This window comes from Centropristis striata, chromosome 20 (assembly GCF_030273125.1).
Source record: "Centropristis striata isolate RG_2023a ecotype Rhode Island chromosome 20, C.striata_1.0, whole genome shotgun sequence".
Lineage (NCBI taxonomy): Eukaryota > Metazoa > Chordata > Actinopteri > Perciformes > Serranidae > Centropristis > Centropristis striata.
Window position 1 is genome coordinate 15,075,426 of NC_081536.1, and position 21,394 is coordinate 15,096,819.

Sequence of the window (21,394 nt, forward strand, 5' to 3'; positions counted from 1 at the left end):
GACAAATTGATGATGGCGATGGCGATGAGGGGAGATGGCAAAGCTCGTGTCAAGTTTTCAACACCTGAGGATTATAAGGAGGGGATGCAGGGATCACGTTTAGACTGACACGGAACCGAAAATATCTCGAAAAACATCTGATAGAATTTGAAAAAAAAAAAAAAAACAGAAAACAGAAAGAGTGCTGAAAGAAAACAACTGATTAAAACATTAAATATATCACACACCTAAATGACCTCTTAGAGGGATATTTTTATTGGGTAAAGTGACCTGCCCCTGACCCCTAATAAGAGCTCCTTTTCCGACAAGAGCACCAGCACTCAAATACAAGAGGCCCCAATCTCATCCTGTGTCTCGCTCCCTGTAAAAAAAGGACTTTGTTCAGGGCATTTCCATGATGAAATGTGAAGATGCCCTTGGGAGACATGCAGGGAGGTTATTCTCCATAGGTAACCCACCATCACAGGGTCAGAGCAGATGACAAGGCTCTGTCAGCCAGTAGGGATATTAATGATTCAACCCGACCAAAGAGGGAGGATAAGAGAGCACAGGGGGGTAGGGGGGAGGACAGATGACTGGAAAAAAAATCAGACCCATACACTTTATTTAGCAATAGCAAACATGTGATGACAACAATAGCGTTTTTGCTGCCCTTGGAAGTGGTTGTTGTGGAGCAACAAAAAACAACATTAGGTTACTAGATACATTGTCTTTTTAGAAAGAGCTGCATAACTTGGTTGAAATTTTATGGAACTTTTTTTAGTTAGTATTTTAGTTTTATTTTTTTAGTTATATTATGTTATAATTTGTAATTCAATTTATTTTTTTATTAAGTACAGAGTTGGATAGACTTTGTCGATGTCCAGAGGAAGAATTAATTTCACCATAATGACTTGAAAAACTAATTTAAATGCATTTAAACCCACGTAAATGTATATTTATTTGTTGGAAATCTTATTTTACATATTAATAAAATTCTGCTATATTTTGCCTGTAAAATCCAACTATACAGAAAGAACTTCATGGTTCAGCTGACCTGCTCTGCACTGACTAAATGTGGTGACTCTTTAAAAAAAAAAAAAAAAAGGTCAAACTAATAGTTAACTGGAATTACTTGAAAATATTGGTACACCGAGAAACCGAGAAAATTTAGTGTGTTTATACAATCGTTACGCCTAGCATTACATCTATGGGAGATAACAAAAAAATGTAAAGGTTGAGTGAACACAAAGTACAGCTGGCGTTTAATGCACCTCAGGCACACAGTCTTTGATCTGTCACAAAAGGAGATCGGACAAACTGATAACTTTCCTCAAGATAAGAGGTTAAAATGTCACATAACATATGTTAATCTTTATACATCACAGAAACAGAGAGAAAAGACAGAGTTTGAGTTACATCTATTGTCACGTAGAGCGTTTCCAGAGGAGACAGTGTCCTATCAGCACAATGCTGCATAATCATTGCAAACAGATAATATAACAGCCCTTGTGTTATTGTAATATTACAAATGGCCACTGAGCGTACGCATGGTCGGCTAAGAACAGGACGACATTTAACCTTTCCGCAGACTACACAATACTGTGTGAATGAATACTATGTTTCTATGTCATTGCACTAATTGGGGCACCGATGCAACGCACCAGGGTATTTCACTTGAGAGACCAAGAGCTCCCGAGGCATTGGGCTGGGTATTTATTGCCCAAGGCCAGTGCTGTCACGACCTGCATACAGCCTAACCTTGTCAGACATGAAATCTGCATCACGCTCAAATTGATGTTTTACTATGTGACACATTATGAATATTACATTACAGGACCCTAGACGTTGTCAGTCAAAACAGAACAGCTTTCCTCACCAGCAAGATAAGCATGCGAGGAGAGGGGAAAGGGGGAGAAGGGGAGAAAGGGAGAAGGTGAGGGAAAGTGAAAGAGAGGGGGGCAGAAAGGGAGACAAAAAAGAGAGAAGAAAGATTATTCAAGAAAGGCATGGGTGGTAAATGATTAATAGGCAACGCAGAGTCAGAAACAAGCACTTAGGGCTAAAACAGACAAAAGAGAGTATGCTTTTCGCCTTTTATCGCATTTCATGTAAAGGACCCTGACAAATGGTGGTCATATTGCATGGCTTGAGGCCTCGCTTGATGTTTAATGCATCATCTGCTCTGGTAAGGCAGGATAGTAAACACTCATTTGTGGTGGTGACTAGTCACACATGAAATCCATTTTGCAAACTGGAGTGTAGAGGGGCCAGTTGACAAAGCTTTTAGAGTGATGTGGTTGGATCCACAGTCTGCTTGTGAAATGTAGGGGGCTGGATGTTAAAAAAGGAACATCTCCAAATCCATTACTTACAAAAAGCTATCACTCTGAACAGCTTAGCATCAAAACTGTCTGACTGCAAATATAAACACACATACTCACAGACACACACACACACACACACACACACACACACACACACACACACACAAACACACAGAGCATTATCTATCCATCTATCTTAACGGGTTAGAGCAAAATCTCCTTATTTATATGTGACATCTCTGAATGCAAAGATACTTTGCGAGACAGTTTGTTCGCGATACAAATATGTGACGACTCAAACCGGTAAAGATAAAAAATTAATTGTGATACTCTTCTAAACACCAGAGGGCGCTTTCTGCTTTTGACTTCACTTGTTTGACGTCACTCACGTCAGTAGCTGCGTCAAAGCAGACATACATGAAGGTGAAGTTTTAGGAATAGAGAATTCAAATGCATTGCAGACAAAACGTGGCCCAACAACGCCAGCTAGAGCCCAGAAAATTAAAGAAGGTCAGAAGATTACACAGTAGAAAAATTAGTGTGTTGTGAAAGTCCAGAGATCTCAACTTCTGTTGAAAACGTAGATATGCTGATATTCCTTAAAAAATAAAATAAAACAAATGTTTAAATTCCAAGCTAGAGATGCAGGCTAAGCTCTAGTTTCTTTATTTTAGGAGATTAATTAATTCTTTTTGATTTAGGGTTAGTTTTTAAATTTCAAAAAAATAATTTTTAATATATATATTTTTTGTTATTTAAGATAAAAGATTTTTTAATCTCAAAAAAAGGAAACATGCATTGTTTGGCATAGATTATACCTTACCTCTTTGATTAAGAAAATATGTGAATTTTTTCTACAGGAATCTATTCATTCACAATTTGACCTTAATGTCATTTTGCTAAATACATTGTGAGAAAATCTGTATCAGTGTAGTTTATCATTACATCTCTAAACATCATCACAGTCCACAGAGTTACTGACCTGTATCTCTGGTAGTCGTCCTCATCCTTATCCAGGCTGACCAGCTGGTTGGGGCAGGCCTCATTTCCCAGCAGGCTTAGGTACTCCAGTGACGGGGTCACATCAGCCAAGTGTTCCAGCAGGGCCTCGATATCAGTCAGGTGTCAAAGGGCGGATGTCAAGGACCTAGCGCTGTTAATTACATTAGCATTTACTACCCGCACAGCCCCTCCCGGGCCTGTCTGCACTAAAACACGTCACTGTCAAATTTACCGAGGTGCTCAAAGGGGCTAGTCACTGGCTTTGTGAGACTGGGCAGACAGAGGGGCAATTTAAGGTGCAGGCTTTGGCATATAGTAGTGACACAATTTGGCTGCTGCTCTCTCTCCCTTTCTCTCGATCTCTTTCATTTCCTAGGTGGCCGGGTGCAGAACAGTGACAAAATGATGGATGCCCTGTGGTTCAAACAGTCCGTGCTTCCCAGAGCCGTGCTGTGGAAAACTTTTGCGAAACGTGGAAAAAACAAACAGCCCCTAAGCAGGCACATTCATCACTAATACATTCACTTGGAAAATTGAGCCCCAAAGTGTCAAAATACAACTGCACTAATGCAGTGCTCGAGCTTTAAAATGGCACTGTGCCACGACAGGATGTACATAATTGGCCTATTAGCATGTGCCGACCACTTCACAACCAAACTCAGCACACAGTCCCAGACGCACACTTCAAGGAGCCCCAGTTTTAATGTTGACTCTGGAAGTGTGTGTGTGAATGTGCGGGAGAAAGAGAGAGAGACAGAGAGAGAGAGAGAGGGAGCGAACATCGTTACCCAGTAGGATCTGCATAACCAGAGGAAAACAGGACACATTGCTAAACCTGTTCTGAAGCTTCGAGGGGAAGTTCACACATTTTTGACTGATCATAAACAGCCTCGCAATGTCTTGAATTTAGGGTGGCTGTACGGAGCTCTGGTTTCTACCGTGTTTACTTTGGGTGGCAAGTAGAACACACAGGGCCATTATAATGTATGAGCCAAACTCTGAGCATGTTCTTGCGACAATTTAAATTTATTTTATTTTAGCGAGGTAAAGCAGGGTAATAAAGCATAATGCAACTGATGCAAGTTTGAAAAATCCTGATTTGATTCTCAATAATTTAAAATTACTGATACTACCAAACAGCAAATACATCATTCTAGATTATGTCTCATTCTTGGAATCTGGTTTTAATCCAGCACTTTTTATTCCCTTTGAAAATAAAAACACACATATGTGATGTTGACTCTAAAATCTGATTCCACTAGAGGTCCCTGTGGTTCAAAAACTAGTCCTGTGTGGAGCTCTGTGACAGCCGAGTACTCTCTTGCAACACACAGTGCTCCCTGCAAAAGCACAACATTAAAAACTGGTTCTCTGAGATAAAGTGCATACATGCATATGTCTGTTGACATATGCATGTAAATAAAACACACAGTTGATTCTGATACTGATGTGTGTAATCTACGTCTGCATAGTCGACTGCAAATCAAAATGAGAAATGGACTGAGTGATTAGTTTGAAAGGATATTTGGTTCTTATTGAGTGTTAGGGTGTGGAGGTTGGGTAATCCAGGCAACCGGAGGTCATTTCCAAGCAGATTGTTGTCAACGACCAGCTCTTCCAGCTCAGTGAACATTTTGAGGCCCGCCAGTGACCTGCAATGATAAGGCAACAGGAAAACTGTTATGGCTCTAAATCTGGTCAGCCGTTATTGTGCAGGAATAAATATTTCAGCCTCCCTCTTTCATACGCCGGGAGAGTATGGGTCTGGGCCTGTCAGGGAAGTGAATGACAAGAATTAGTGGTGCTGAGCTCCCCTGGCATGGTGAGGCATCCTTCAGCGGCTGGCAGGATGAGGGATGGGGGTCACTTGTGAGTAGCCAGGATTCAAAACAAAAGGCTTCAGAAATGCGGCGGGCAGGATGAATTTGTCAATGTCTTGTGCCTTGAGGCGCCCAGTTTCGCCTGACCCTAACCCTCCATTCCCAAGACAAATCACTCTGTCACAGTTCACCTTCACTCCCCAGACACAAATTTAACTTGTCATCCATCATTTTCACAGAGGAACCGGAATACACTCGCAATCACAGATGGAATGGAAGGGAAACTTTTTTGCAACTCTACCGTGATAGGGGTTAGTGTTGGGATTTTAACATCAAAGGACACTTTTTTTTCTCTTTCCTGCCTTTCTGCTCCTTTTTATGGTAAATTGCAAAGAGAGGTGAAGGGTCATCTCAACTCTTTCCCTCTATGTCTCTCTCACACACATTCACACAGGCATAAAAATGATGGAGGATGGTGTTAGGAGTAATGTTAGGGCCCTGCAAAGTTCAAGTCATAGAAGGTGCACAAAGCCAATTTTCGTGCGTTGTCTAATCCTTCACACTGTCATCATGCCATGTTAAAGTGTCCTGTGTGACTTCATTGACATTTAAATCTGCCAGAACCTGACACATATTGACTGCATGTGTTTTAAGGAATTATTTCTAACAAAATTTAACACAGTATTAATTTTTTTTTTTACATATTTCAATACAGTAATTATTTACTATAAACTCAAAAATTCAAAATTCTGTATTATAAGTGGCCAAGTATGTTTCTAGTTCTAGTTTTAAAAGCAGACGGATAACCTTGACATTAGGTTACGTAAATATAAAATTCCAGTGAACAGTGTCACATTGCAACATGACAAACTCAAGGTACAGTGAGGTCTTAACAGCTGCAGTGTGAACTATTGCTCCTCCCTGGATCTGCCTAGTGTCAATGGCTGCCATAACACACACCAACTTAGAGCTATGTAAATATAACACCTTTATCATGACAATCTGCAAATGGAAGGCAAAGAGCAGTAAGCTGTGTGGGGGCAGGGCTCAATGTTCAGTAGCAACGATTATGGAAAAGGAACTGGAAGAAAGGGAAAATAAAAAAGATGAGTATTTGTACAATAATGAAACATACAAAAATATGCCTGGATCTATTGTGATATTGACTTGTCCGATCACCAACACATACTATAGTCCCTGGCCCAAAAACACACATAGATATGCACAGAGTGGACACACCGGCAGCAACTTTGAACAACAAAGCAAAATGTTTCAACTACCTTCTCGGGTAGAAAACGAGCAAACAAGCAATTCATTGTAGACCTGCGAGCGAGGCGGACTGAGCTGCCTCATTTCAAAAGACATCAACATTTCGCAAACACACACACACTTGATACCCACAACAACAGCTGACAGCACCTAGCCAGTGTGCTGGCAAAGCTGCTAGCTGACAACCTCTTATCAGGTCTGATTAATGCACTGGCAAGATGGATGAATAGAGAGATGTGCCAGTTTTATGAAACCCTACTCTGTTTGCTTGTTTTTTTCCCCACGGTGCTTCTCATTTTGGAAAGCAAAAAGGCTCATTAAGCCACTATACTCAGATCTATAGACAGGGTTTGTTAAGGTTTTTAAGTGTAAGGTACTCCAAACATTAAAATAAACATTTCCAGACTTGTTACTATAAATACAATTGCCAAATATTAAGTTTAATATAAAGTTTAAATCATTAATGCATACCAACACAATCAATGCAGATTGACCTATTGTTTATTTTACCAGCTGTTTATTTTACTTTGATTCTATGTTTTGATCATGAATACTTAATTCTTGTTAATTTACAATGTAAGGGGAAAAAAACTTAAATTATGTCAATAGTTTACATGTTTGCATATGACAGTGAGTACTTCAAAATCTGTACATACACAAAAAGGATGAAATTACCAAAATTATCTGATTATCCCAGAAGAATGATCACATTAGAAAAATATCTACATTTTCCATTAGAAGAGTTTAGTGCTCATGGCTGCTTATTCAGTTCTTTTACTGTCTCACTTAGGGTCCGTGCCTGGAATGAGACACCAGGAGACAACAAATGAATATCACAACAGGATTGTCGAATTTCATATATTAAACAATTTTTTGTTTACCTGAGTAATTGTGTAAATTAAACACCAGATAAAGCTAAAAATTAAGCATTTTTACATGACTATATTCAAATGTAACCATAGTCCTAACCTTGGAAACATAAAGGTTAATCATTTTTTCCAACTTTCAAAACTTTGTACAAACCCTGTATAGAGATGACAAAAATCATCAACTCCTAAATCATGAATTATTTTTGTATCACTATAAAACTTCTACATATGTATTTTTCATTTTTTAGCTTGCAATACTTTTTTTCCAGCGTTGTTGGCCCCTCAAAAACAAACTTTATATTTTTCATTTTTATGTTTGTTTAAACAGGGAATTCGGTAGCACATGCAATATATCTGCGAGTATAATGTGTCAATGTGTAGTTAGGCACAAAATGTAGTGGATAAACATTATTGCATTTTCTATGAACAGAGGCTGCTAACTAACTATTGCCACCTGTAAGTGAGTGTGCGTGTGTGTGTATGATGGGCTGCAGTCCTGTGGGTTATGTTATTAGCTGCTCGGTTAAAGGGAGCCGCATGGCACAGGAGGGAGCCTTATTAATTGTTGTTTTCATGTCACCACTGCTGCGTGCACTGGCTGATTTAATCAGTTAAATTCACAGCCAGGGGAGAGCCACTGAGTCCCATCCAGCATTAACTACAGTGCAGGGATTGAACTTCTAATACTCTCCAGCTTTCTGTGCTCCCTCTGCAGATTTCCATAGCTGGTTTCATTACTTTTTATAAGCTTTCTTGTTTTAATGCACGGCTTGGAAAACTAACAAAGTTTAAGCACTGCAGTAAAAGTACTTCACTTCTGAAAAAAAAAAGCTTTTGCTTTTTAACAAAAATAATGAGCATAATTGACTTGAGTCCCAAAGCTGTAGAGGTTTGGTAAATGGCAAACAGGCAAAACACACTGATTTTACGAGAAATATACATAAAAACATGTTTTTCTTTGCTGTAATCCACCTCCAAAAAATGTTTGATGATCGTCATAATGAAAGTATTCAGAAATGTATCTTTAGTTCCCCTGCAATGATAAATACTATTACGACCATCATTTTGGCTTGTTCCATCATACATCTGTTTAAGTGATTTCCACAGAGGAAACTGGTAGTCACTTATGTTCCTTTATATCATAAAAAACAGTAGAATATTTCCTTTTTACTACAAACAATAGAGAAAATAATATTTATATTAATTTACTCATGATGCATCACCTCATTGTACAAATTTAGAAAATTATGTTTTTTTTAAACCTTTAACTAGCAACAGAGAGACAGAGACAGGCGGTAGCTTTAACGAGGTGAGGCGATGAATCCTCTCCTTGTTAAGATAATTATGATCAGCCTCATTGTCAGAGCTAATACTTCACACGAGCTGTCTTTACGCTTTGACTACCACTTAGCCTGTGTAAGCTCACCATCGTACATCATACGGCCCCGTGCGCATCAGTGTGTGTGCCTTTGAGCTTACATAAGTAGTGCATGTATGTGTTGAAATCTCCATTATCTGCTAAGACCCCTGTCTTCTGAGCACACAGAGTACATACACCAATATTTAGCTGGAGCACAAACTCAGCTACGGGAAGCAGGGGAGGATGTGAGGCACCAGACAAGGACACTGGAGAGGAGACACTGACCCAGAGAGCAGCCCTGCCAGATCAATACTCTAATACTAATGCAGACACAGTGATTGATGAACCACTGCTGACAACAGAGGGAAGAAAACTCTCGACCATTATTGGCTGAAATGTCAGTCACTCCTGCCAATGGTGCGCGCTAGTGTCATGTCATATATCCTCAGGCAGCAGATGAAAAATGGAGAACGGCAGCCTTGGCTCTTTTACATGTGTTACACAGACTCCCTTCTTATGTCTGCTGCTTTTGAAATTGTTGCCTGAATGAATCACGGCCTGCATATTTAGAAAGACGGGAGGTCACATGTGGAGTTTGTATTAGCTGTACATTAATGTAAAACAACCCCGAAGACTTCCCCATTACTGAAATGGTGATAGAGATCACAGAGGCAACATCCCTGCAGCTAGCACTGCAATGCTGAAAAAAGATCCTGAGTCTAATGTATATCAAAAACCCACACAAACACTTTGAAAAGCTGGAGAGCCCTTGCAGCTGCAGTCCACCATTAAAGGGCTGATGTCCTCTCAAGGGTCACAGTGGTGCAGAAAAGCAATGCAGTGTTATTCTAAACGGACGGCCAGAGCTGCAGAGTGACAGGCATAATGACGTCCTGTTCAGAAGGCAACAGATAAATGTTTGATGAATTGACCAATATTGGGGCCATGATGGCCTTCATATGTGCATAATGGACTATTCAGAGCACACTTCAGATTGCCTGCCAGGATAAGGTACTGTAATGAATGGGAAAAGGAACTGGACCTGGGAAACCCAGTATGTGGACTGGCTTTAATAAACTTAATAAGAAAGGTGAATGGTGGAGGGCTGGTTAGAGAGGGAGGAGGATGGCTGGAGCCTTTCAGCCTGGAAGAGTCAAGAAATACTCTGATGGTTCCTGTACACTGCAAAATATATCCCAATCCTAATCAGAAATTCAGTAAATTAGCCATATTCGTGTATCTATATAAATGGTATTAAAATATTATAGATGCTTATCTTGTTGTCAAAATTGTTAGAAAAAGTTATCTACCATTGAGATGACATTATCTAACAATCTAATGACAGACAATGTGCGGAATTATGCCCTGTTTACTGACACTTATTGAAGCTGTAAACTATTTATGTTAAGAATATTAGTTTTTCACCTAATTATTACGATATTTTATATATGATCAAAAACAAACCTCAAAAAGTTAAAAACAATACTAAATGGCCCAATACAACCAAGCAGAAACCTACAGGTCTGAGAAGAGATACCAATGTGTAAGTGCCTTAAACCTGCATTCTTTCTAACATCCAGCAGGGGACAACTCCACTGGTTGAAAAAATAAGTCCGGCTGCATAAAAGTCTAACCCTACTTGTCCCTTGATTTATTGATTTAGTAAACATTTTCCTGATTTTTTAAAATTGTATTTCAATTGCTAGTTTCTAGTCTTCTTTAATACAGCATAATGTTCATTTTGAAAATGATGGTCCCATTTAGGATAAAATGGACGATGAACATGACATTTTGGTCACCCTACAATGTTTTGTTGAGCATTTGGTTAAATGTAAAAGACACTCAGTTGTTCTTTTTAATTTGTGGATGCACTTTGCTTACCAACCTAGCTAGCTAGGGTTCATGTTAGGGGATGACATAGCATCTTCCGGGCTTCCATATCCATTGCACTGGTTCCAAAAGACCAAGATCCTGATTGTCAAAATGCCAAATGGCTTCAAAATGGTAGTCCACAAACCAATCAGAGACCTCACAGTGGTTATGTCCACTTCTTTTTTCACAGTCTATGGATGGAACTGATATTTTGTAGTATTATGAAGTGGTGGTGAATGTAAAAGGCACATGTTGAGATAGAGACATATTAAGATATTTCTCCACTAGATCAACACAGCTGTATTTCATCACTCAAACCCAAAACAAAAACATAAATAAACATCATAAAATACCAAAATACAGCATCAAAACACTATCAGGATTAGCTCTTGGCAAATAAGATGACATTATCTGTAAAGAAAATTAATGCCCTGCAACCCCTCAAGCCCCCAACATCCCTCCTACCACCTCCACACAGCGCTGATCAGGTCTGTTCCAGCACTCTCCCCTCCAGCTACAGTTTATGGCCTATACCCGTCTCTGTACATGCATCTCTGATGGCGATGGTGAATTAGACTGTCATTATCTGTCTCTATCTCCCCCACAGCTCTCCTTTTCTCACCTCCTATCTTCCTTTACATGTAGACAGTCACTGCTCACTGTGGCACTCCTCTTTCTGTATTGCCAGGCCTCAGGTGGCAGTCATTTAAAGATCACACATCCAGGACACACATAGCCTTCCCTGAATGCATGTCAATTCACACATGGGAAGGGGATTACACGTCTCCTCCTAGGCAGCTGCAAATTACTATTAATGGCAATGCAAATCATTAAAGTACGTTTGGCGCCGCCAGCAAATCTCTTCTTTATGTGGGTTCACTCTTAATCTGTTTTGAATATTGCGCTATGCTTGCTCCTGATAGCCTGTGTGTAAAAGCATCACTAGCTACAAAGCTGTCAATTGGAGGTGGCATGTCAGATTGAACTTTACACTGGGTTACATCATTTGCAAAACAAAAATATCTTTTTAGAGAGCATAAACAAATTCAAGCAAGAAGAAATCTGTGAAATATAATTAGCAAAGTTCTTTGTTGATGAAGAAGTTAAATATCAGCGCTCATTATTCCATGCTATACGAGGTTATTATGTGAGAAGTGCAGATTAAACTGTTGAAAATGTCTACACCATGGTGCGTCTGTCGAACGTTTAAAGCTAGCTTCGGTGTGTTTGAATGATAATACCGCTGTGGATCCTGCAGCGTCTGAGTTATAGACTACCCCTGTGGATATTTCCTGCTGAGTGTGTGAGGTTAATATTCTCTCTCAATGTCATTAGCCCTGGCAGAGGGGCTTAGAGCACTGTGAATCAGACAGGGACTGATCCTGTCAATTCACACGCATACACACACGCACAAAAGCCAGGGCCAGACAAAATCAAAGCCACTGTACTGAGGTCAGCATCACCTGGCCTCATGCTTCCCCTTGCATCGCCAATTCCTGTCTGATTAATGACCCTGGATCAACCCTGGCCAAGGGATAAGGACTTGACAGACATTCCTGTCAGGTCCAACCTCATAAGCCTTGCTTGACCACGGTTTGGCCTGGGATGAAGTCTAAGCTCCAACAACGATGCGACTGAGAGGAAGGAGAGAGTTCCCAGTGCTGAAAGAAATGGAGAGACCCATGCAGAAAGGTGAACGTCTCTTTTAAAGTTTCCGCAAGTAAGGTTTGTTTCATGGCCAGACAGAATGACAGCTGCTTCCTATGAACAACACTAAATTGAACACTGTGAAATACATCACCAGACAAGGGGGGAGAGCGGTGTTTTGCCGGTGAAGCTCAGCTCCTATACAACACCTCTCTCCTCACAGTGCCCGGTCTGTGCTCACAGTATGGCCATGCGTCTTGTGAATGTTTGTATTGAAAGATTAGTTGTCTATCCACATGACAAACACCCGCCTCTCTCAGTGAGCACAAGCTAAAAATCAATTCACTGATGGCATCTCAGTCAGCGAGGACATCAATGCGGCACAAACAAGCACACTGGCGCATGCAACACAGCCTCACACATCTTTAAGTGTATATAATGCTATAACATTACAGAGACAGAGTCAATCAGGCGAGGCCTATTGCTATAAGTACTCCACATTAAACAACATGTTTTTCATGAATAAAAGAATACACAAATATATGTGTACAGAATATGTAACTCGTGTCATAAAATAAAGGAAGCATTAAATAATAGATGTTGCGATCTGTAAGGAAGAATCCCTCACTGCCCTGTCTGCCTGTACACTCTGTCATTACAGTGTTCAGGCTCAGTGCTTGTCAACATTTCCCTGAGAGGGGGAGCCATCCCGCATTACGTTTGAGTGAGTTCAACTGTCAACTGCCAGCCATTTGTATGCCTCAGCATCCACCTAATAGCAAATAATCACTACCCCGCGCTCTCTTCATGGCAAATGATCGATGTTGTCTTGAAGTCTGATGGATGACCCTGCCACAGTGATGTCCAGGCATGCATTAAAAACCACCTCTATGAAATGCCTGTCAGTCTGATGAAGCGGCGCACACAAAATCACAGGCATGTACTGACACTGAGGAATGCATGCACGCAGATAAAGGAGGGAAAGGAGCAAAGTGAAGGAAAGCAATGATTCAATTAAACATTAAAAAAAGTTAATTTCTTTATATTAGTGGAAAATTTTATAATGTGACGGGACCTGTGGTGTGATTGGTAGACAGCATTACCAGAAGTAGACTGCTCAAGTACCACCTGGGAGGCTTCGTTTCCTCCTCTCTCCCTCCCTTCCTCTCTCTAACACACAAACAGCTCCCTATTACCCCTCAGTGTTCAGATTAAAATGCACAGCACCACAATCTTTGATCTCCCACTTGCTGACACAAATCCTTTCAAGCCTCAACATTTTCCTGCAAAGGTAATTAGTGCTAATTAAAAAGTTTCGAAAGCAGTCTACGGCTGCTGTTGATGCTGCCGCTGCTGGTGCTTGGGTGCGCCCTCCGTCAGATCACCCATCTACCCCCTCCGCAGGTTCCAGTGGATGCGTGTGTCAGCTGTGTTCCTGCCTCTTTTCTGTAAAGGATCCCATGACTAGATGACACCAGCCAGCCTGGAACGTTTGTAGAAACGGGATGAAATCTGGAAGCCCAGTATGGGGTCTAACTAGTGGTTCTTCCCCCCTGACAAACCTGTGCTCTGCAGGAGAACATGTAATGACACATGTAACAAATACAAATCCCACAAATAGAACAGGTGTAGTCTTTAATTGGGATACCCTAGCTTGGGGGGCTTGTAAACATGGAGTAATTAACTTGATAAGGGATTCAATTTGCTGAAAATATCATTGCAGAGAAACGTATCATTTAGTATGAACCGCGATTTGCATAATGATAACAAATGCAAAGACTCCAAATTCTTTTGGCATAATGAATAAACACATTGGTAATTAAAGAACTTCCTGTTTAGTGTGATTACAATAATTTGAGATAAAGATATAACTTGAGCAATCTAACAGTGCTATCATTCATTCACCGGCCTGCCTTATTGCTTTCATCAAGCCATTATTATGATATAATTAGCTGCCTTTCTAGCATATTATTAAGCGGCTTGCTGAGTGTCAGGTACAGAGGCGTCTCAGAAATGACACACAAAAAAGCAATATCGTTCCACAATGTTTCAAAAAGATAATTACATAATCTCAGCATGGAGAGCAAACAGAAAAGTGATAATTAGACAAGTATTCCTGCCAATTAAAATATCAAGCCTTGTATTTTTTCCCCCCGTGTGATATAGAGCTTGCTGCACTTCCATGTAGAACATAATACGATTATATTGCTCATGTAAAATCATCATAGGGAAATCAATAAAGCTGTAGTAACATTATATCATTGTTGTGCTGTCGTACATGTTTTCAGTGCAGCTTGAAACACCGTTTATTATAAGCTGGAAGGTTTTCAGGGTCTTCTTAGTCTGTTAAGGTAACGAGTATGTCGAGATTTCCAAGATGACAATGAAAGGAAGGAGTATGTTTCGGCTCTAACAAGCCTATTAATAGGCTTAATGATTGACATGTAGGTGTGTCAACAAGAAAAAGCAGAGAAACAACAAAGTTATTGATTTGACCTTTGGGATAGTTTCTTCGTTCATCGTTGTTGTTTTTGCCTTGTCTTACACCTCGGAGGGAGATAATAGAACATGTCACTGCACAAGGCAGTTTGAAATTGAATGCCATCATTTTAATTTAAATGTTACATTCTCGGTGACATCTCTGTCAATGCATAATTGGCACTGAATCCTAGTTTGGATGTACATATTTATCATTCAGCGTGAGACACTCAAAGACAACGACAGCTATGTTACTTTGATGGGATGACAGTCAGATGTGGAAAAAAATAGAACTGCAAATCAACAGTCGCGCTGTCAGTTAAGCTTTCTGTCATAAAGTTACACATAAACACGCATGATTATAAACAGCAAACGAGCTGTAGGCTGGAATCAGTGTCCCTGCTCTAGAAGTGTGTAGATAGGCTCATTTCATGCGAGCAGAGCAAATAAAATACAGAAGACAGATTTCACAAAAAAATCATAGCAAATGGGCTGGAAGTACATGCTTATTTCCCTCAATACTATCAAGACACTTGGGCCTTGATCTGCTATGTATTGTGATTCTACAAGTATTGCGATTTGATATTACAATAAATTGCGATATTTATTTTTTAACACTTGACTACGGAAAAAAGTTGATTCACACACTTCAAGTGTAGACTGGACATCATGAGGTATACTTCTGAAAACTATGCTTTTCACAACTTTTATTACAACAACATTATACTTATACTGTCAAAGAAATGGTGGACTTTCACCCAGGAAAATGGGGTTTGTGTTCCGTGTGAAAACAAAAGTAAGCGACTTTTAACGTGACTTAAGTTTTTTTTAACGTAACTTCCGTGGCTCACACACTCTTCCAGCATTTACGCACATTTATTTACTGTTTAAACTGTCTTTTATAACCCCTAAACTTTTTCCCCTTAACCTAGGCCAGTGGTTTTGTCGCATAAATTCACAGAAACTGCAGCCTTTTCTACAACCGGAACAACCATTTACAACGTTTACGTAATTGATAAACGTGTGTGCTATTCTTAGAACTCTCTTCTGTACCGCAAGCCGCTTTTGACAAACACTCATTTGTGTCATAATGGGTGGTATTGACAAATGGTCTATTCTGTCGTTTACGTTGGAAATCTTGTTGGTTTCAAAACCACATCCACTTCTGTATGACCAAAAGCCTTTACAGCTGCATTGATGTGCTTTCTGATGCTGTGTGTGAGATTAAGTCATTACAATTAACTCACTTAGTGGCTGGCTAGTTAGCTAGCTATGATAATACTCATAAATTACAACAATCAAAGCTGTTATTTATTTCTGTCTCTGCTTATATTAAAACATTTAAAAAGTCATTAAAAATAAACACCCTTTACATTCTGAAAAACTGCAGAGTGGAAATGGGACACTCTTTCCAAAAGTTACGAATATATAGTATTGGCCAGTCATATTGCAAAGTAAGAAGGATATTTATTTTAACACAAGATCTAGTGGTCCATATGCACATAGCTCTGAAGACACATCTTTAAGAATGAAGATCAGACAACCTTGTTGCACAAGCAGTCTCTTTACTGAAGATGGCCTTTCTGTCTCTGTAGTTCCCTGACATGACAGCTTAAAGGGAGGTATGTGATAGCCTATCAGCCAAGTATAAACCACGGGCAGCAGTGCAGCTCCCTAAGAAAAAAAAAGAAAAAGAATAAGTCCCCCCCCCACTCTCTCTCTCACTTTCTCCCCTCCCTGCCTCTCTCCGTGTCTTACCGCTGGCCCATTACCTTTACAGAGTGAGGCTCATTAAAGAAGGCAAGTTGAGTCAAATCTTTCTGTAATTCAGCGGAGGTGAATTGCTGTCAACATCATTAACCGTCATTTCTCCAACTCACTTCAGTACTTATGAAGTGTTCTTTATTGTGTAATGATCCAAATCTCTTCTCTAAATCGGCCCTCTTCAAAGGCCCTGGAGGACATACCACCCATGCAGCCGCCTGACATGCTAAAGGGCCAGATTAAACATGGCTTCATCATTACGTTCCTCTTTGTGCTTAAACAGATCCAGCATTTCATCCTGCGCTTCAGCTAGCAGGCAGCGTTCCTCAGGAGGAACAGAGCAGAAGAGAGATCAGCAGACCTGAAGAGTTCAGCGGAGAAATGGATATTGGTTTCCAAACATGGCCGCCTCATCTAACCAGGGCCATACCTTCATCCACTCATTTTCATTTGGTTTGCTGCATCACAGGACCGCATTTCTGCCAATAACCTTCTTCCCTCTCTTTTCAGTTTTTTAATACTGTTTACTGATAGTTCATTGATCTCATAGGGCCATTGGTCAGGCTGGCTCCATGGCTAATTACAGTGAGAGCTGCCCTGCTTGTCATGCTAGATGTCCTCTGAGTCCTGTCTTAAGAGAAGCCTCCTTTGTGCCTCCGCCATTGTGTGTCCCCTAGTGCTCAGTATCATGCTATGAGATGTCCTCCAGGCCTTGTGTTGGGGAAAGCCTCTTTTGTGCAGGCACCATTGTGTGTCCCCAGTGCTGAACCCCCTGCTAGGTAGGAACACAGACAAAGTGCAGCAGGGGGATGCTTCTCAGGGCCCTAAGACCTACAGTAAATCTTCAAACAATTTAGACAAACAAAAACGGCTGCTGTGCTGCAGCGAGAGTAGACAAGGAAAAGCAGATGAATAAGCAACATCAATTACTGGGGCTTTGACCTGCAAGCCCCCACACCATGGCACACATTTCACACCAAATCGCCCCAGATTGAAGTTGACACTGCTGGAGTGGAAACACTGACCCCTCACAAGGCTAGAGCTTCAAACTTAAGAGCAGAGAAAGGCAGGGGGGACTGACAAACTACACAGACCAAGGCCAACGTGGAAGGGAGACAAGGAGGAGGGGTATGAATAAAAAAAAAAACACACGCATAATAGGTCCTAGTTTGTTTCAAAGTGAGACAAAATGGCTCAATTTGAGCACTTAGGCCATCGAATTGGCCCAGCTGAGGTACAAGAGGAACATGTGAGGGGACAACCGCATCAGGCCACTGATAAGGAGCCTATAAGAGGAACAAAGCCAGATGTCCAACAGGCTTACCAGTGAACCTGAGGGGGACTGGATCCTCTTTAAAGCTTGTTTTAGCCTCCCAGCTTTACCCCCAAAAAGTGCCGCTTCCCCTGAAACCTTTTTACTCAGGCACATAAAGCCCCCCTTTACTTTGTTGGTATGGACAAAGGCAAAATAAACACATGGGTCACACTTGTTCAACTCATAGTACACTGCTCTAATAAAAAGTTCCTCAAAGACCTTTTTTTAAGAAAATAAATTTTAAGTGTTATTTAAAAAAAAAAAGCCTATTTGCATTATTTCTTTGATTGAAAACTGAAGAAAGAGTGTCTCCAAAGGTGAAGAAAGATCGCACATTCCTATCACAGTTTGTCAATACAGTGTTAATTAATCTAATAACAAATTGCTCGAAAAAACATGCACCGTACTGACTAGAGGACATGTGGTCTCCCAGCAGCATAGCAGCACATTGACACATTTGGGGGCATCAGGCTCAGGATAGAGACAGTCCTAACAATCTCCCAATTAGCCAGGGGGGAAAGCAGAAAATATGTCTCAGGTTCACGGAGCAAGCGTGAAACTTAATAATATGACATGGCATACAAAAACAGAGCATGTCTTTTTATAGCCACATGTGAAAATGAAGCAAAAAGAAAAGAAAAAGGATCAAGAAGGAAAAGGTGCTTGTCTTTTTACTGGAAAAATGTGCCTTTCTGTGTGATGGTGGATTTAAGTGACATGATAAATGTGATAGACACACTGTAGTAACAATACGCATGAAGAAAACAGACAGGAAATGAGGCAAACCAGCATTTATTATTAGATTTAATAAGTACTTACGTAAGTTTTATGTGGAATTATAAAGTTTTATGTGGAATGATAAAGAAAAAATAAAAAGAATGACACACAAACAAATTTATGATAAATCTGACTTAGAATGTGCTTGTTATTATGAATTTAGATGAAGTAATTGTGTATTAAGATATCTCATTATATGATATAATTACAATAGAATCCATTGAAAGCAGCTGTATATGAAAACAGCTTGTTGTTTGTATATTTTATTTTGTTATCTAATAATCAGACCAAAATACATTCTTTCCTGCTCTCACATGCAAACCAAAGAATGTCCTTTCTTAGTCTGAATCCTGCAGAATTAGCAGAACTCAAAGGTTAAAAAGTACATTACATCCCACCCTCAATTTCCAGTTTAATAATATGAACATTATGGAGGTCATTAGCAAATTTAATGAAAGCCTAAAACCAATTTTGCCTCCATGAAACCATGACACATTGACAGACAGACAAGGCAGTCTGTCAGGCAGAGCAAAGCATTATTCAGAAAAGAATCAAAACCGAACATTGTCACAAACTATTTAACCCATCTAACAGCTCCACATGCTCGACTAATGTATAGGACTTAAGTGTGAGCACCTGTTTCAAACAATGGAGCCATTCGCATCTTTCCCCCACGATCACAGACATTCATACAGAATGATAATGGAGCCTACGCCAGTCAGTCAGTCAGCCGTCTTTGCAAATGGAAATCCAGAGAAAGGTGGAGATGGGAATCATTTTATCTAGTTGACACACATTACAACGGAGAATTTCAAAAGAGTAAGATGGAAGCTCTCAGGTCAATTATGGTGTCAAGGCTGTCAGCTTGCAATGAAATATATACCTTTGAAGAACACTTTACTCGAGGGATGGGGTAAAAAGGATGGGAAGACGTACTGTTTAACCCAGATACCACATAAGAATATCAGAGATGATGGAGTAAAACGTGGCATGATAATGGACCATTTTCACTGAGCACACTTTGTCAAGAGGGACAGACTACACCCACTTCCTGAAGGCGAGTATCAAGGAATACGAGTTTGGTGGCCAAAACTCATCAAAGGCATCAGCTGAAGCGAGGAGCTTGGTCATTAACAAAGTCATTAAAATAATAGGGAACGGTGATTTACGATACGTATTTTAAGTTACACTTTAGTTCAACCAGACTCCATTGTTTTTTATTAGGATTTTAGTTTGTCGAAAAAATCAAGCTTTCTAAAATAACCAAACTAACCCATTGAAAATCCTTTTAAATGACGGAGGGGTTCACACACACACACACACACACACACACACACACACACACACACACACACACACACACACACACACACACACACACACACACACACACACACACACACACACACACACACACACACACACAAAACTTGTGTTTCTTCCGTCCCTTTTTTATTCTAGCCTCCAAATGTAAATGTCCTCACCCTCTGTTTGAGATATAAAATACTAACCTTGAGACAGTGAATGACAGAGGGAATTATGGGTAATTGTAGTGTCAGAAAGGGAGACAGCTGTATGATGAGATTCTGTGTCATTTAGACAATCAGAAACTTAAGAGCCAGTGTGACACATTTCTCCCCCTCCATCCGACAGGGCTCCTGACATGGCTGGTGATAATTTCCAGGAGAGAGAAAAGGAGAGACAGAAAAGAGTGAGTGGAGAGAGCACAAATGAAAATGGAAGTCACAGAAAGAAAGGTGTGATTTCTCCTCTTCCATATGCAGCGTGGGCCAAGTGATAGCCTGTGTGCTGCATTCACTGCTCGAATCAAGACGAAATATCCCCTTACATGTCAACCTGCCATCCAGATAAGAGGTGTCTGAAGCTCTGTATGAGATTAATACTTCCCAGCTAGAAATGACAGAGGATGTGAAGGGGGACTTTTGATCTATGTGGTGAAGCCACTTCAGCAACAGTACAAGCCTTACCACCAAGGATATGTACTTCCCACTGAGGTCACACATGTGTATGGACAAAAAAATAGCACGCCTTAGATTTCATCTAAACCACAAATGGAGAATAACAACATTAAGCGCAGTTGTCAGTTTACACACGTTCACTCAGGCCATAACGAATAGGAGATAAATGAAAGGATGAAGTGCCTGTCAACATAATGAATTCAATAAAAGCAACATTGTCTGCTTTGTCACATTTCAAAAAGTGGTGACATGTAATTACTGTTATTTGTAGAAATAGCCTTCATTATCATCACTGAGGGCCCTTCCGTTTTAACCACTGGAAAGAAGCTCAACAACGTTCTAATGGGAACACGCTATGATATTGCAGTCTTGTGTAAGAGGTAAAATTTACAGGTCTTGTTATGCTGAAAAACACAATATAGAAGAGTTAAAGGATACAAAGGGAGTGTTGCTCTATTAAGATTAATATAAAATATGAGTAGTGTCATTTTAGCATGCGTACATCCATCTGTGGTTGATGTTCTATAAAGTCTTTAAAATGTTTCAATGTTAAAGCAGTTGGCGATGTGCAAGCCAAGTAAAACTGCTGCTTTCTGGTGCTAATACATTTTAATTTCCACTCCACAGTGGCTTTGCTAATTGTTTGTTAGGCTACAGTACCACAAGCAATTACAACAGCTTATATCTTGAAACTGAAAACATAGCTGAGGCAAGCAGCATTAAACCCCATGCCAATGGCTTTCTAAATATACATTAGTTTCTTTGTAAAGTGAAACAGCAATCAATGGCAAAAGAAGGAGAACAGAAAAGAAGTTCCACAAGAACACAGAAACAGAACGATAAGCAAAAGTTGTGAACCTGTAGAGGTCATGAGAGGGACGATGACCTGTGAGACGTTAAAGCAGAGCTAAGTCTATCAACACTTGGAAGCTATGT

At 40.1% G+C, this 21,394-nt stretch overlaps 1 protein-coding gene across 1 annotated transcript in view; it reads right to left on the reverse strand.

The window, feature by feature from the left end:
• Nucleotides 1-21,394, reverse strand: part of lrmda (leucine rich melanocyte differentiation associated) — a 215,992-nt gene that overhangs the window by 65,952 nt on the left and 128,646 nt on the right. Inside the window, exons 3-4 of the mRNA XM_059358831.1 lie at nt 4,834-4,960; nt 3,289-3,428 (exon numbers count right to left, since the gene is read on the reverse strand). Of these exons, the coding sequence (XP_059214814.1) occupies nt 3,289-3,428; nt 4,834-4,960 (267 nt within the window). The remainder of the gene's footprint in view (nt 1-3,288; nt 3,429-4,833; nt 4,961-21,394) is intronic.